The 17,412-nt window shown below is 45.7% G+C and overlaps 2 protein-coding genes across 2 annotated transcripts in view; both read left to right on the forward strand.

Moving 5' to 3' along the window:
- Nucleotides 1–8,902, forward strand: part of LOC108803448 (zinc finger protein 2 homolog) — an 11,008-nt gene extending 2,106 nt beyond the window's left edge. The window contains exons 3-8 of the mRNA XM_018575287.1: nt 1,971–2,092; nt 2,190–2,293; nt 2,391–2,551; nt 4,134–4,194; nt 6,198–6,279; nt 8,825–8,902. Coding sequence (XP_018430789.1) covers nt 1,971–2,092; nt 2,190–2,293; nt 2,391–2,551; nt 4,134–4,194; nt 6,198–6,279; nt 8,825–8,902 — 608 coding nt within the window. The remainder of the gene's footprint in view (nt 1–1,970; nt 2,093–2,189; nt 2,294–2,390; nt 2,552–4,133; nt 4,195–6,197; nt 6,280–8,824) is intronic.
- A 1,107-nt stretch (nt 8,903–10,009) lies between these two features.
- On the forward strand, nt 10,010–16,969 carry LOC108803449 (zona pellucida sperm-binding protein 4-like). The gene is made up of 12 exons (XM_018575288.1): nt 10,010–10,067; nt 11,674–11,795; nt 11,978–12,071; nt 12,292–12,447; nt 12,964–13,154; nt 14,475–14,572; nt 14,643–14,770; nt 15,940–16,129; nt 16,207–16,357; nt 16,433–16,511; nt 16,642–16,749; nt 16,824–16,969. The coding sequence occupies exons 1-12, from the start codon at nt 10,010–10,012 to the stop codon at nt 16,967–16,969; spliced, it is 1,521 nt and encodes a 506-aa protein (XP_018430790.1).
- Nucleotides 16,970–17,412: the final 443 nt, after the last annotated feature.

Genomic DNA, 17,412 nt, shown 5'->3' on the forward strand with positions numbered 1-17,412 from the left:
TGACTGATGGCTGAGACACACAGCGTCATTGGCTGACTGATGGCTGAGACACACAGCGTCATTGGCTGACTGGTGGGCGGAGACACACAGCGTCATTGGCTGACTGATGTTTGAACTGTCAGGACATTTGCTCTGATAGAAATCAGTATTTAATATATGAAAACAGTCCGGGATCTGGAATTAAAGAGATTCCCTACTAATTCTCATAAATTACCTGATAACCTGAGTTCATTTGAAGACAAAATAAAAACAATTTTGTGCAAAAATATAAATATTTAATAACTATAAAATCCGAGCAAAATAATGAAGATATAATCGGTGACAATAAATAATAAGAATCTAAATAGGCGATGCGATTATCTCAGCAAATATATTAGTTATGAAAATAAAACCACAAGATATCGTTCTAAATATGAATAAAACAGAACTCCGCGTCTCTTAAAATGCAGCGAATGAAACTCTCAGTATGAAGTGACCACAAAAGAATGTGCGGATCTAACACGTGACCCCTCCCACCAAACACACATTCAAAGCTCAAAGTCCGAACTGCGCATGATGTAATATGTGAGATTTCTAAGCTCAGGACTCGCTAATTCATCTAAAATCTCCTCGAGGTAAAGACAAACTTCTGCTAAGCTATTATATTCTTATATATATATCACAGACTAAACCATTGACTAGACGCTGAAATCGCCTTCCAAAAAGAGACTCCGAAACTGAAATGTGGATAATTATTACTGCAGCTAAAATGACTCCAATTCAGTTCCGACACGAACACTATATAACCGAATGGTCAGACTGAATGGTGTAATCCGATCTATACGGCCAGTACAAACTGCTTACAGACACCTGGAGATCTATACTTTACCACTGATGTGGAGATTCTTTGGTCTCAGTGATGTAGGGAATGGGTGTGGGGAGAGGGTTGGGAGGGCAGAGTGTGTTTTATTGTAGGGAATTGGTGGAGGGAGGGCAGTGGGAGTGCAGAGGGTGTTTTATTTTAGGGAAGGGGTGGGGGATGGAACAGGTAGAGGGAGAGCAGAGTGTGTTTTATTGTAGGGAAGGGGTGGGGGGAGTGCAGAGGGTGTTTTATTGTAGGGAACAGGTGGGGGGAGAGCAGAGTGTGTTTTGTTGTAGGGAAGGGGTGGGGGGAGAGCGGCGGGAGTGCAGAGGACCTCCAGGCTATCACCCACCCAATAAAACATCAAGTTATTCTGCGTTCCCTCCCATCTATGATGTATTTCCCCTTTCTTTATGAGACCAGTCGTTTTCTAGTGTCATGGCTGACAGTAACATGACCACATGTTAATCTGCATTGCATGCTTGGAAACATTACTATCTCCGACCTTCACATACCATCTATTCATTCATCTGATGTATCCTGTTGTCTGCTGTAACCGGCTGCAATCAATAAAGATCTTCATGAAAAGGTGTTTGGTGAGTTCGGCTCTCTGATAAGGATTGTCCGCGGTGATTATATCGGCTTATACAGGCCGGGCATAGAGGTCTAAGCAAGAGATAAATCAAGCTCAGTGCCATCCTCCATCTTGTGAAAGCACATGGACGCACAAGCTTGCTGCACTTCACCTGTGAATGTGGAAACCTGTTTCTCTGCATTGGACTGTGTTACCTCACCTGTCTAAGCTGCTGTTCCTCTTCTTAAAGAGACAGTAACCATTTTTCCCAAAAACGTAAAACATGTCTAGACAAGGCTCTGAGCACTCTATTATGGCTGAACCAACGCCGATACCTCGTGCCTCTGACCCCCCAGACGTACAGGGAGCACATTCTGCAGATATTGCCGAACAGAGTGTGACACCCAAACGCACAATAAAACCGACACAGAAACTCAGAGAAAACTATGAGACCTCTAGAGATGAGTGCATGGGCCAGACTTGAGCAAACCTATGGCAGCTCTGAAGCCATAGAAAGCGCTCTATTCAAGAGACTGCAAAACTTCCCCAAAATAGGGAACAAAGATCATCACACACTTCAAGAACTAAGTGACCTCCTCATGGAGCTAGAGTTGGCAAAGACAGACCCACGTCTACCTGGACTGAGCATCCTGGACGCCGGCCATGGTGTGAATCCCGTGATGTCTAAACTGCCATACGGCCTGCAAGAGAAATGGGCGCATCATACAAAAGAGACTAGAACGCATCTTTTCCTCCATTCTCATATTGTTGCAGGTTCATCGTCATCAAGTCTGGACGAGGAATGATTTCAGCTTCAGCTTCAATGAACCCAACTCGCCAGCTTCATCATCATCATCATCATCATCATCATCACCAAGGTATGATAACACAGCAGCTAAACGTAGAGACTTTAATAGAGTAATATCTGTAAAAAGGACGGACATCTCACCTCCCGTGTCCTCTCCTGCACACCAGAGTGATTCGGGTGATAGAGATCCTAATCGTCAGCGTCCTATTCACAAGAAGCCCCACCCTCTTAGGCCTTGTCCACACCAAAGTATTGAAAAGCAAGAAGACTCCCCGGAGACAACATCAGATAACCAGTATCCTCTATGGAGGGATGGTTATCATTAAAGGTATATTGGGTCTGTAACTGGGCAAAACTTGAAAATAACAAAAGAGATCGGTCGCAAACACCGTTCTGTCCGCTGACCGAAAGAAGTTAAATCAGAGCGTAATTTGAAAAAATATATTGATAATTTTATTTTGAAACATAGAAAAAAGTTGCACCAATTCCACAAATAGACAAACTACTTTTGCTAAAAAATCGACAACGTTGTTTCCTATAGACAAACCTACATATACTCAGTGGGTAACCCTAACTTCACCCTCTAGCTTTGATATTGTGTTGCCATGACATGTAATTGCTCCTTTTGTGGGTAGAGATTTGATTCTCATTAGTATAGTATCTCTGACACAAACAAACAAAATCTTGTCTAAGCTGTGAGCTTGGTTCGACCTCATCTGGAGTACGCGGTCCAGTTCTGGTCACCAGTACTAAGAAAAGATGTCCTTGAGTTGGAAAAAGTCCAGCGAAGGGCAACCAAACTAATTAGGGGTATGGAGGACCAGAGCTACGAGACGAGGCTACTAAATTTAAACATGTTCACATTAGAGGTGAGGAGATTAAGGGGGGATATGATTTCCATGTACAAAATGTTTAATGGTGGTAGCAACATTAGCGATAAACTGTTTAAAATTAACTCTGTTACAAAAACTAGAGGCCATCACCTAAAATTGGTGGAAAAAAAATTCCAGCACAAGGTGCGAAGGGGGTTCTTCACAGTAAGATCAGTTAGGGTCTGGAACTCACTGCCACAGGCGGTGATTTCAGCAAATAATGTGGAATTGTTCAAGAAACTTTTGGACGATTTCTTAAGGGACCGTAATATACAGGGGTACAGGTAATATACAGGGGTACGGGTACTCCTAGAATGAGATCCTAATAGGTTGGACTTGATGGACTAATGTCTTTATTCAACCTCAAATACTATGTAACTATGCCGTTAGAAAGTCATCTCCTTCATTGAAGGAAAAGCATACAAGTTAGAGATAGCCATATCTCGGTTTTTCTGTTCACTAACAGTATCTCGGTTAGCGGTTGGTATACTGTGTTATAGTTATAACTTATAGGTAAATCTAATGGATCACTTTTAGTTTTTGATCTTGATAGTAGAACCGAGGAATGGTTTGTAAATTATGACAAAACCTCTCTTTCAAGTGGATATTCATCACGATTTTATATCATTTGAAAAAAAATTGACAGATTCCACAAGGGCAATCCAGAAGGCCTAAAAGTAAAAGGAATCTATGTCCTGAACCTCTCAGCTAGAAGAGGGGACTTCGATAGGGTTCTAAAGCAAAAAGAAAAAATGTGGATGTACAGACTAGACACATTGGCCCCCAAAGGGCTCAATACTGAATTCAATCTACAAGTCTTTCTATGAATTGAGATACACCCATAGGAAGTGAATATGGACATTCCTTCCCCATTCCTTTTCTCTTACATCTACCTATATATACCTTATCTGCCAACATTTAATCGGTTACCGACTGAGTCATTCTAAGAGGTTCCATGTCCAACTGTAACAAGCAATCAGGTGATATGAACCGTTATTTATATCTCCATGTTTTCTATCTTTATACTTTGTACAACAGGAGAACACAAAGCTTCATATGCAAACCACACATACTCTCAGAAAACGCCGGTTGAAGACCGGTAGGGGTTAATGATATAATTAACAGGATTCCCTATATAAAAGAGCACGTAATTTCCCCATGATTACGTCCTGACGAAGCCCCAGTAGGAGGGGCGAAATGCGTCGACGTTTTGTGTCTGTGCGGCAGACCCTAAATCACCGAGGACTATACCGATATCCTCATACATCGGCATGTCCTCCTAAACTGATGATATACCATGACCTGCCAAACTCCTCTTGCTTCTGATACTACAACCAAGGGGAAAACCGGTTATTACCCACTGCACAACCCTCGGACCAAACAACTATACTGGATAAAAAATCCCCACAATAAACAGGATTCAAAAAGGGAACCAGCTGCAGCACCTAAAAGACCGGCCCCTTCAATCACCAACCTGGGAAAAGCGTGAGTCATACATCATTTTCAATCTCTTTCTTCTTTTACTGGATTAATGGATCCCCTTTTTCAAATTATATAAAATCGTGATAAATATCCACTTGAAAGAGAGGTTTTGTCATTAATTTACAAACCATTCCTCGGTTCTACTATCAAGATCAAAAACTAAAAGTGATCCATTAGATTTACCTATGAGTTATAACTATAACACAGTATACCAACGGCTAACCGAGATACTGTTATTGAACAGAAAAACCGAGATATGGCTATCTCTTACTTGTATGCTTTTCCTTCAATGAAGGAGATGACTCTCTAACGCCATCTACCGGCTCGTTCCATAGAGAGCTCACAGTTTAGACAAGATTATTTTCATTTGTATCATAGATACTATACTAATGAGAATCAAATCTCTACCCACAAAAGGAGCAATTACATGTCATGGCAACACAATATCAATGTTAGAGGGTGAAGTTAGGGTTACCCACTGAGTATATGTAGGTTTGTCTATATGAAACACTGCTGTGCCGGCCTCCGGTCCCCTGGTCCGTCCGCTGCTGTCCCGGACTCCGGTCCCCTGGTCCGTCCGCTGCTGTCCCGGCCTCCGGTCCCCTGGTCCGTCCGCTGCTGTCCCGGCCTCGGGTCCCCTGGTCCGTCCGCTGCTGTCCCGGCCTCTGGTCCCTTGGTCCGCCGCCTTCGTCTAGGATCCGGTCCGGCCGCGGCTTCTCTGCCCCGCCCCCCTGCCTCCTCTTCATTGCAGGCTGGGAGCCATACCCAGCCTGCTATTGGATATTGTAAAATGCAATAGCCAATAGCAAGCTGGCTATTGCACCCGCCCACTGCCTGCTGTCAATCAGCATGGGGGGACCTGATAGAGAACTTTCTCCTTCAGGTCCCACCTCCGCTGAGCCCTGATTGGGCAAAGTCTTGCACGTGACCTTTGGTCGGGTGCAAGACTTTAACAAATCAGAGCTTCGGTGGGCATTTTGTATTATGGAATGTCCGCGGTCGAACAAACGGCGAACATCCCATAAAGTTCGGCGTTCGGCGAGCGCTCGGCCCATCCCTACTCAACAGTACTTTTGCTCTGGCACATGTAGGAGTTAGGTCTGAGTACTCTACACAGGTCTTGGGTGGGATGATGCATGTCACTGCAAAGGGGTGTTTTCCCACCAACATGCAATGGTATGGCTTGGAATATAGGTCCACATTGCTTGGATGGTGCAAGTATAGTATATGTGAAGGAGAACCTTACTAGGGCCATATCCTATTCTGCTGCACAGTCCTGTTCAGGGTAAAGCTCGGCTTTAAAAGAAATATGAAGCCACTGGGAGCTTATTTACAGGACAGAAGGGGGGGGTGACCTTATTAGCGCAGTGACGCCCCATTTTCTGGGGAGATGAGCTGTGCTGCTTCTCTGAAATAAAGTATGGTCATTCACTAGGCTGTGTTGCAGCGTTGGTCATAAGACTGGCTGAACAGAATCAGATTCTTTGGACAGGGGACGGGTCATCACATGTATTTCAGCTCTATTTGTGTTCATTTAACAAAGGAACTGAATTGACATTTGTCCAAGACCTGTACACAGCACACAATTGGGGTGAATGCACTTCGTTTGGCTGTTTTTAGACTTGTAGAGAAGGTATTTGTCACTCCCTGGGAAAAGTTCATGGCTTTGAAGTCTTCTGCGGATGGGGAAGACGAGCTGAAGGTGATCAACTGGCTAATGTTAAGCTTTACTAACTGCATTCAGTTGTGATTTTGGATTCTTGTCTCAGCTGAACATCAGATATTTACTGAGACCTGTATCAATGCAAAAAAAAAGGCAATGGGAGTCCCCCTTTAAATCCATCGCAGAACTTTATCCACTGGACAGTACACATTGGTTAATAAAACCGTGTACTGTTCCTTTTAATTCTATGGGGCCCCTCAAAATACCCCTAGGACTGTTCATGGCATGAAATGGACCCAGGACGTATCCCACTGGCAAGTGCTGGACACTCATTGTAGCCCCCAATAGCAGCTCTATGGGAACACTGTCCAGTGGAGTGATCTCTTGGCTGACCGTACTATGTTCTACTGATGGGAGGCAAGGGGGGGGTCAGACTGAATAATGGGGTGAAGCGTTATACCTTTGTAAGGGGCTGAGGGTAGGGAGTGCCTTTATTCAGTGCCTGGCCGTTCCTGTCTGGCATTGGAAGCTGGGGGTTTCTTAACATAGTAGGGGAATGGGGGTGGGGAATTCCTAAGAGGGGACAATTTAGTCTTTGCTCCTCTTCTCTCTCAGCAGCATTCTGGGGTATAGATCCAAAGATGATCCGCACCTCAAATAATGTAAAATCCAATCTTTTATCTATTTAATCACATTGTTGCAATCGGTGAACACCCCGAGCGCTACACCCCCTAAGTGTGTGATGATTGGGGTAGTCACTGGTTACAAGGCTTTTCAAATGAATAAATAGGACTGGATTTTATCTTGGAGGTGGGGTCTATGTGTGCACAGCGTATCATGTGACCACTCTGAGGTTTGGACAGATTTCTAGATTTCATATTCTCATAGGGGTCTGTAGGTGAGCACATCGTTTGGTACAGACATTGACTTACCAATCCCCTCCCCCAGCACCAGATAGCAGGATTACTGTGAGCACCTAATCCACTTACGATTAGGATGGCGCGCCTGTACCTTTTTTGGGGTGTTTTCCTTGAAAAAAAATGGTAGCCCCTACCACCACCTGTGGAGTGGCTACCAGAAATGTAGCATTGCTAGAGCTGTAATCAGTCTGGCTGGTTTATAGTTGCCTATTATCTGGTTAATTCCAGAGGTTCTACTATTGATTGTACCTGTCTGTGTGGGGTGCGACCGTGTCACAGAGTGGGACAGCCAATGAAGGAACATCTTCAGTGTCTATGCTTCCCCAGCCAGTCACCGGGAGTTTCATGGCCAGTGGTGCACGCTGGGTGAGTGTATAAATACTCAGGGGACTTGCCATGTGCTCAGGTTGGTCTGCCCCTGAGCTTAGCCTGGGGGTGGGGTGCTCAGCGATGGAAAAGCTGACTAGATCTCAAGCCCGGAGGAGGCCACATGTGGACCCAGGAGGGGTCTGGAACTGACGGGAAGAGAACCAGAGAAGCCCTATGACTGCTGGAGGTGCCTGGTCAACTTTCTTGATTACATGTCCCTTCACTGGCTAAGGATCTGCCCCTGAGAGTGAAATGTCAGCCCTCCCTGCCTCTGGGGGTCCACCTCAGGCCTCTAGGGGTCAGGGGGGCACTACAATATATTTTCACACTTATTTAAAAAGGAAGCATCAAAAGCCATGGCCATGTGCAAAGAGCAGTGATGCATGGTGGGTGGCAGAGATTGGTTAGGTGCTAGTAAACAATCTACTGATACCTACGTGACCTCTCGAGATCTGTCCGGTCTTCTGCAATGGGCAAACATGAGACAATCACAGGTTACTAGTTCAGTATCAGAGCCATGCGTTGGAATGACACATGTTACCATAAGGGATGCACCGATATCAGTGTTACGAGTATGCATGAAAATGCCCCAACGCTAAGTGCCGATAACGGTTGTCTACATTCTGAAGCGGCTGTCTGAGGTCCTGTGCCTGCTGGGGGCCTCGGCAGCCTTCCTGTAAACCACGTGGCCCATGTTTACAGCTTTAGTCGCAAGTCTCCTTCCTGGGGAATCCTACCGCCCATGAGACCCCGCACAGCCCTCCTGAGACCGCGCACAGACCTCCTGAGACCCCGCACAGACCTCCTGAGACCCCGCACAGCCCTCCTGAGACCCCGCACAGCCCTCCTGAGAGCCCGCATAGCCCTCATGAGACCCCGCACAGCCCTCCTGAGACCCCGCACAGCCCTCCTGAGACCCCGCACAGCCCTCCTGAGACTCTGCACTGGAGACATCAGGCCGGCCTCCCCAGAGCAGCATAGAGTATGTAGCTTCATATTATTCTGCATTGCTGTATAATGTATTGCTGGGCTTTGTAGTCCCTCTATAGCTTGGAGTCAGTAGCCGAATTGCATTGCAACAACGCCAACGACCAAGAGAAGGTCACGTGACTCTATTTCCAGTGAGATACGGGGCAAGGCTGAGCAGGCTGGGAGCCCATTTACACTGTGGGGTTTTATTGCACACATTACATGATGCTGAATGCACGTGTCCAGGTTCCCTATAATAACAATAGGACCTGTTCTCATCTCAGCGCTCACTATGACGCAGTGTGCGTTTTTTCTCTGCATTTTAGTGCGTCGGGAGGCCGATAGAAGTCAATGGCAAACCATCAAAATCCATATTCAATACAACGTTCACTTTGATGGGTTGAAGCCGTGGTCAATGGCTGTTGACTCCATCCACTCCAAACCCTAAAATCAAAACACATCAATGCATATCAATAATGCATGTCAACACACCAAGGAAACGCATGTTGACGCATGACAGCACATCTACCTAATGCTACAAAAAATAACGTACTTTGACGCACATGCATACATCTAAATGGGCAATAAATCTTGGTGGGATGGTAGGAGAGATCCTTGCACTGTGATGGAGTGTCGTCTGACCCCATTTGGCCTAGATAGCATTCCCAGAGATCTCGCCAAAACAGTGGTGACGCCACACCAGTAGGTGGTGCAGTATGGTAGCCGGGGGTAAGGGAAGTCCATCTGTACTCATTTTGTAAAGGCATAGTCCACCTTTTAGGTAATAAATGCACCGATGGGGGTAAAATAAATAAATGTACATTAATTAAATGTACGCATTCAAGCCTGCAGAGCATTGCACCTGTGATCAGTGCATTACAAGTACAATGCTCAGGCTCCTGTAATATGAACCCCCAGCCCCCAGTCCTTATGGTGGTAGGGACCTTCTATTATGGGATGGAGGAGGTAATTGATGAACTACAATAGCGATGCCATCACCCCCCTGACGCCGGCGCTCTCTGCTGAGTCCCTCTGCTGCGGTGACAAATGGGGATCCATTGATGACAGTTGCAATGCTTCACAGACTCCAATGCCAAAATATAATCATTCATTGCACATTGATACTATGAATGTGTGCTTGTTTATTATTTCCTGTAAAAGGTGGAGTTCCCCTTTAATCTTCCCAGAGCAGACTCCATGCACCTTGATTGGTTAGATGAGGCCCACAGATGTCAGTCGTTTCTGGCCACCTTTGCAGCCCTAATCGTATTGAGATCACCTGCCAGCATATCAGTCTTTGTCCAATCGTCCTGAAGCCCCGCCCCCTCCCCAGCATATAAATCTCTGGTCAGGGCTGGATGTCAGTATTGGAAGTGGTCTTCAGGATGTTGTATTCTAGGGCAGGATTGGGGTTGGTGCTTCTGCTTTGGAGCTGTGGTCTGTCATGGATGCTGTGTGATGCTGAAGGACATTGGGATGGCTCCTCACATCTCCATTGCACTCTGAACAACATGGAGCTGACCCTTCCTATGTCAGGTGAAGGTGTTTCTTATTCCCTGACTGTGCTGGGTGAGTCATTATTAATGTTTCCTTTACTATTTGTGGGTGAAGAGGTGAAACCTGCCTGGATTAGAGAGGTTATACATAGTAATTTGTGTAATTGGCCTTCTGGTCCCCAGGGCATGGTGGATGTGTGCTGATGTAGTAAGGGGGGGGATCTTATGAAGCTTTAGCATGAAGATGTGACACTGCTTATGTTGAATGGTCACAGCTTGGTTGTGTTGAATGGTCTTCGCTAGCTAGGGCAGAGCTGTACTCTGAATGATTAGTGGAGTGTAAGTTACAATAACCTGTTCCTTCTGTCTGAATGCAGGAAACCTTTTATTCTTCAGGTTCTCCTGCGTTTGGAGTATTAAATCTGCCCCTGGATGCTCAGGCTTCAGACTTCTCTAAATACAAGCACCCTGAATGTAGCAAAACATGGTATAGCATTTAGAATCCATACAGGTTCTATAGACGGAGTCCTGTCCATGAGAATGAGGCCTTAGGCTTGGGTCACACTATTGAGTTGTGTGCATGTTGCTGCAATGCAATCCATGTTGTCTGGCCCCTTGATGATGGTTGCATGCTGCCAGGAAAGGTCCCCCTCCTGCGTTGGAGGTGCGTTGATGGCCCCCTTGTGTTGAATGGGCTGCCTAACTCTGCACATGCTAATGCAGGAAAGCTTCCAGCAATGCTCCCCGTCAGTCAAGTCTCTATGAATGTGAAGGAGAGCTGCTGTAGCTAAATGTGAGCAGAAAGCTGAGACTCTGCCGGACCAGGAATACCGAACCTGCTCCAGTGGCCTCAGCGCCGGCTTTTCAAATGGTGAAATACAGCAAATGGAACACTGTGGTCTGGTTGCCTCTTTGTATGTGGTCACTGCACTTGAGATGTGGAGGCTGCCATGTGCATGGAAAGAGTTGCCAGGGTATGCTGATCCTCTGGCTTCATCTGTTTCCTGTCCCAGGCTTTATAGCGATCAGTAAATTACAAACTCCTTATTTCTGATGTTAGTGGCTCGGTTTTGAAGCCGGGGGGTTGGCATGCTAAGACGGGGATCTAGACTTTGCTGAATATGAAGCCAGGAAAGGGTCTCTTGTAACATGGACGTGTAGTGTAGTCTTAAATTTAAGATTGATTCCTGGAAGATTTCCACAGCTCCCTAGTGTAGCCCCTCCCCCCGCACTACTTGGGATACCTGGTAAGGAGTGTGGCTAAGCATCCACATACTGGCCATGTACTTGAGCTGCTTCTTGGCAGATATGAGTTGTAACCTGGTGTGTGGATAAGCATCCACATACTGGCCATGTACTTGAGCTGCTTCTTGGCAGATATGAGTTGTATGATCGCTATTCCACTAACATGAAAATAATCATATAATCCATAGTATCCTGAGATGGGTGAGTGGGGTACCAGGCGGTGTCTCCACAGGACTGATATTCTTTGGAGGGTTTCTTGATGGTCTTCCAGTCTAAATGTCTCATATGTGAGCACCCCGGTGCCATCTGCCTCCATGTAATGGACTCCTATCTGACAATCCATTGGATGTTCCACAATGTAATGGGGCAGCACCTGAGTCTTTCCAATCTGAGTTGTTAGTAGAAATCTCAACTTCAATATGTCTCCTGTTCAGATTTCCAGGATGAATTTCAGAGTCTTGCCAATGATTCTGCTTGCGGCCTTTCAGTAGGACAGAGACCTGATGACACAATGGTTGTTGGTGCTGCTTATGATGGATGCTACGTAAGAGAAGAGGTAAGATTGACAACAATGACTTCAGATTTTGATGCTGTCCTTGTCTTCATCACAATCATGTATATGGAGTCTAATGGTCCTGAAAGGATCATGGAACATGGTGACTGTTCTGTAATGTATGGGTTGGGACTCCAGAGGGGACTGTTACTGGCAGTGTTCTAAAACATCTTTTCTTCTGATAGGATGGAGAGCACCTAATGGTCCTGCTTCTGGAAGCCATTGTGAATGGGACAGTTAAGCAACACAAGATGGAGAAGAAATGCCCAATACAGAATGGTAACGAGTGCTTTTACTTGTACATGGGGAAACCTAATGTCCTATAAACCATGAGCACTATGTAGCTTGTCACTTCCTGGGGTGGTCACTAGGACAGAAGCTGAGGGGAGGCACAAAACCTAGTAACTTATAATCCTTCTATTATAATCCAAGCGTTTTATTGGACTTTCCATGTACAGTATGTAGACTTACTACATGATAACTTTCTCTTGTTTAGAAGCTATGGATGCCCCAAGCCCTGACATCTGCTCTGCTGTCAGCCAAGAGGACAAACTGGCCTGTGCTGGAACACCTGTAACCAGAGACATCTGTGAGGCGTTGGGATGCTGCTACTCCCCAAATGATGCCGGAATGCCTTGTTTCTTTGGCAACATGTGTAAGTGGGATATTGCTTGGCCCAATAAAGGTGGGAGGGGGTCAGTATTGGCCTGTAGGGGAAATACCTTTTTGACAGACTCTGACCGGCAAGGTTGGCAGCCCCTCAGCGATGGCTACAGACATGCGCTCAACACTTGTATTTTATGATGGGTGACTCTCAGTCCAGTCTGGAATGCATTTGGCTGAACTGTATAATTGAATGGGGTTTGCAATGTGTTACCTCAATGATGATTTAAACCAAAATGGTCTTGGCTTTTCCTGGGTCTTTCAGCCCTGTTGGTGACTAAACCATTCACCTTTCCAAGCTCAATATACAGCCCCACCAGTTCTAAGCATGACTTGCTTTTAGGGTCTTCTGAATTGTATAATTTTGTGCTCTTCCCTGTAACCTAACATTACCATGCAGATGTGAGGTGACCTCATTCAAAAATGGACTAGTGTCCACAATAGTGACTAGATAAGACTACTTTCAGTCCTGATCTTCATAGTGACAAACCATCTTTGTTTCCTACAGTGACCACTCAGTGCACAGTTGATAACAGCATGGTGATTGCAGTGTCCAAAGATCTGACCAGGCCATCCCTGCTTCTGGACTCGGTCTCTGTGATTGGTGTGGACCCTACCTCTTGTCCTGGGCTGTCAGTAGCTAGAAGTAACTCCTTTGCAGCATTCAAATTCCCATTATCCTGTAGTAATGCAGATCAGGTGGGTATTCCTATACAGTCTAAGTTGGTGGGTTTGTCCGGCCCTCGCAGCGTTTGTAAAGACTAACAGTACTTGTTCCTTTTCATGCATATGACATTCAATGGTAAAACAAGGGACTGAGATCTTGGCTCAAACCCTTGACTTGAAGCATTAGCAGATCTAATTCAAAACCTACGCTTGTGGCTTCAATTCTAGTATAAGATGTAATAAGGGGGTTCGAATACACGTCAGTGTCCTTGCTATCTGTCCCATTGGGGAGATTTCTCCACTTGCTGTCTGGTAGTCACAAGAGGAAGTGAGTACATTCCTCCAATGAGGGAGTCTCTGGCGGAGACACTAGTTCTGGTGACCATTGGAAGATTTCCCATCTAATCTGTTCTGATAACTGGGTTTCAGTGAGTCACCAGGACAAATGGGAAGGTGACTCTCCCCAAGAGGGATGCAGATGGCAATAAAAACGTGATGTGTGTCCTACTCCTGGTCAGTTTGAATTCTAGTTGGGGCTTTCTCTTGGTAAAGCTCAATATGGGTTCTGTTTAATTGCACAAAATAGCTTAAAGGAGAACTATGAGGGGGGGGAGGGGCTTTTCACTCGCCTCATAGTTCTAGCCGACCTGTGACAAAGACCTGTCATAGGTCAGCTCAGTAGATCGGGAAGTGAGCGAACACATACCGGCGCTCACTCACTTCTCGATCCTGTCATGGCTCTCTGCCGTGACAGAGGGGCTGGATTCCCCGCTCCGATCCTCCAGCGCTGACTGGCAGAACGGACGCGGGAGGGGGCGCGTACAGCTGGCTCTGCCTCTAGATAGGCACAGCCAGCTGTCACTCACGCAGCTGGGCGGATCCAGACATAATTGTCGGGATCCGCTGCGGCGTCTCAGAGCTGTAGCTCGCGGTATACTGAGCTTAGGGTGACGGGAGGATGCTAGTTTGTACAACCGTTACCTGAAGGAGAAATATGGGGAAAGCCCTAACCCCATAGTTCTCCTTTTAAGATGGTGGTTTAAGTTTTAGCTTTTGAGACTGGTTTTGGGGTCATAAGGCTGCTTCTAAAATGTCATCCAGTAAAGTATAAAGTGATAATCGAATACTACCAACAATCCTCTAGAACCTTCTCGATACACTAAACAGTCCAAGTTTCTTGTGTACAGAACAAATGGCATCAAATGCTCCTTGGAAGCATTCCTTGTGAAGGGGCACAAACCAGGAATTGGGATCCTACTGATGGGTGGATGGGGTTTGTTGCTTCAAAGGAAACTGACTGCCTGGCTAGCTCTAATCTCTTCACTCTTCACTCTTCACTCTTCTACACCCCAGGTCCCTGATGGTCCAATGATCTATGAGAATACTATTGAAAGTCAAAGAAATATAGAGACATGGCGGGGTTCTTCTATCACTAGGGACAGTATAATGAGGTAAGAGATGAGCAAACCTGCTACAAGTCATGGGAAAGGAATGGTATCTAACCCTCTACTGTTTATCTAGGGTGACTGTGCGCTGCAGGTACACTCAGACCGGCATTGCACCGCTGGCTGCGACTGTGCATACCTTGCCACCACCTTCTCCTGTTAGTACATCTGGCCCCCTCGAGCTGGAGATGAGGATTGCACGAGGTAAGAACATTAGTTTGTAAGAAATAGTTGCACAGAATGCCAGAAGCTGGCCTACATGCTCCCACTGATGGAATCACGTCAGTTCATATTGGTGTCATGCAAAATTCACAATGTTGTAAAGGGCGCAATGCTACCATCTGTCACTGGGGTGCCAAGACTGCAGACTTGGCAGGACATCAAAGGGTGGCCCTTAAGTAACCAAGTCTGAATTTGTGACCTGTCACCAATATAAAGCAACAAATCTTCAGAGCAATCAGTGAAGCTGAATAACTTTGCCTAGAACTGAAGCTTCTGTTAGCTGGAGGCCGGAAGCCTTTCCTTGGTCTTCTCTAACCAGACGGCAACCAGCAAGCTCCCATTTCTTGGCTCTGTTTCTCTACCAGGAGAAGCAGCAACTTGTAATGTACAGGTCCCCAGACATGGCTTGCAAGGGGCTATGGACTTGTGTAGCCATGCTTGTTGGACTGGCACAGGTTTCCAGAATCGGAAGTAATGGGTATTGTCAGTCTTGGAAGATGAGACGGCAAGGGGAATGTGCTGCAGGGGCAAATCCCAAGGCTTTATTAAAGCTCTAGAATGCAGATTGGAAGTGTTGGGTCGTGTCTTGTTGTACACTTCCAAGTTGTGGCTTTCCATGTCGTGCAGTGGAATGAAAATGGCATAAGCTCAAAGCAGTGGGTATTCACCTGCCTTGGCTTGCAGGTTAGCTAGCCTGACATGTGTAACTTCTGCAGTTGGAGATTAATCTTAGACAAGACTTCTCTGGATCTATTAGACGTGTGGCCTCTGCAAAATCTTTTGGCTCTTCAATTTTCACTCCCACCTCGAGTGGTGGGGTTAGAGGTCATCTTTAATGCAGCCTATTCTACATCACTCAACTCGGATGTCCTTTTTGCCTCATTCACCTGCTTTGCATTTCTCTCTTGCTGCAGGAAATCTGCAGCTTGGGTCAAATATACATTCATGATGTGTGTTGGGGAAACGCTGCATTCAGAATCTCCTGGTCATATATTCACATGCAGATATACGTTTGTGCTGTAATTCTCAGTATGTCTGTGTGCAGGGTAGGTTTATACTAGGCCAACTTATCTCATGCCACCCCTCATGCCTCAACTCTGGTATAAACTTATACCAGAGTAATCCGGTTGCATATGTTCTATGTAATGCAGATCTTGGCTATGGAGCTTACTATGCTGAAGACGAGTATCCTCTGCTCAGAGTGCTCAGGGAACCGGTCTACCTGGAGGTCCGCATCATCCGTAGAACAGACCCAAACCTGGTCCTAGTCTTAAATGACTGCTGGGCCACCAACTCTGCTGATCCTACACTCCTTCCTCAATGGCCCATCTTGTATGACAGGTGACTGATCTGTAGCTAGTAATCTAGTATACCTTTGGTGTAGATCACAACTCTATAATGTCTCTTGCTGGTTTCAGTTGCCCTTTTTCTGGAGACAATTATGTGAGCAGCCTGATTCCTGTTGGAGCTCCTTCACCGGCTATACCTCTACCAAACTACTACAAGCGCTTCCTTGTCAACACCTTCACATTTGTAGACGCCAACACCCAGCTTGCCCTTGGAGGCCTGGTAAACCTAATACAACCTCTCATGCTTTTTATGCCGGTAGTATGCTGTATTGTAACTGTATACACTTGTCTGCAGGTCTACTTTCACTGCAGTGCTTCCGTCTGTGTGCCATCTAACATGGACAGCTGTGTGGTCTCTTGTGGTGGAAGGAGAAGTGAGTATTATAAGGTCTCAGACTATGACTGGTGGTAAGACTTTTGGGTTTTCACACCTTTCCCTTACATAAGGGACCATTGTTGGCTTGATTTGGGGAAATTAATATCTAAAAACATTCTTAATTTTAGGGAGAATGGCTGAAGAGCAGGAGCTGCTGTCTCTGAAGAACACGGTGACATCTGAAGGACCTGTTGCCTTTGTTTCTGTGGATGATGAAGAAATGCTAAAACTGGAAGGTAATGTCTTCATGATGTTGGATTTGTTGGGTCTCCAGTTGTGATTCCAGACTTGTAACATTTCTCCTTCTTAGGTGCTGATCCCTCGCAGTACTCCACTCTGGACCTGGCTAGAGCACTAGCGACTGCTGGAGTTATTGGCTTGGTGGCTGTCACTGTTGTAGGCCTGTGGCTACATCGCAGGAGACAAACTTCTAACATAAAAGTTACAAATGCTTAAATAAGACTCTTAAATAAAAACATTTTTAAAAATTTGTGTTTTGGTGGTTTTATTTTTAATATAATTTTTGTGCCTCAACTGGATAGCTAAAGATGCCAGAAAATGTCATCTGTTCTGCAACATATGATGGGGGTGGGGTCAAACTTGGTTGCTATAGGCAGCTGTTAACCTTCACATACAAAAACAGGGATCAGGCTGCCTTCAAAGGGAAGACAGTTTAGGGGGATAAATAAAGATCGGGACAGACCAAATTGGAAAATCGTACAAAAACTTTATTAGTACATATCAAAGCACCGCCACCCACCTAACAGCAGCATTAAAATCACAAATTAACTGACTGTAAATCCATTTGGTTCTGGATGGTAGATTATAGACACTTTTCTATTATAACGGGCGGGTCCCTCCTACCATTCCTACAGGGTCTGGTATGAATTGGGATAAGC

This window comes from Nanorana parkeri, unplaced genomic scaffold (genome assembly GCF_000935625.1).
Source record: "Nanorana parkeri isolate BGI_ZX_2015 unplaced genomic scaffold, ASM93562v1 scaffold3741, whole genome shotgun sequence".
Classification (NCBI taxonomy): Eukaryota; Metazoa; Chordata; class Amphibia; order Anura; family Dicroglossidae; genus Nanorana; species Nanorana parkeri.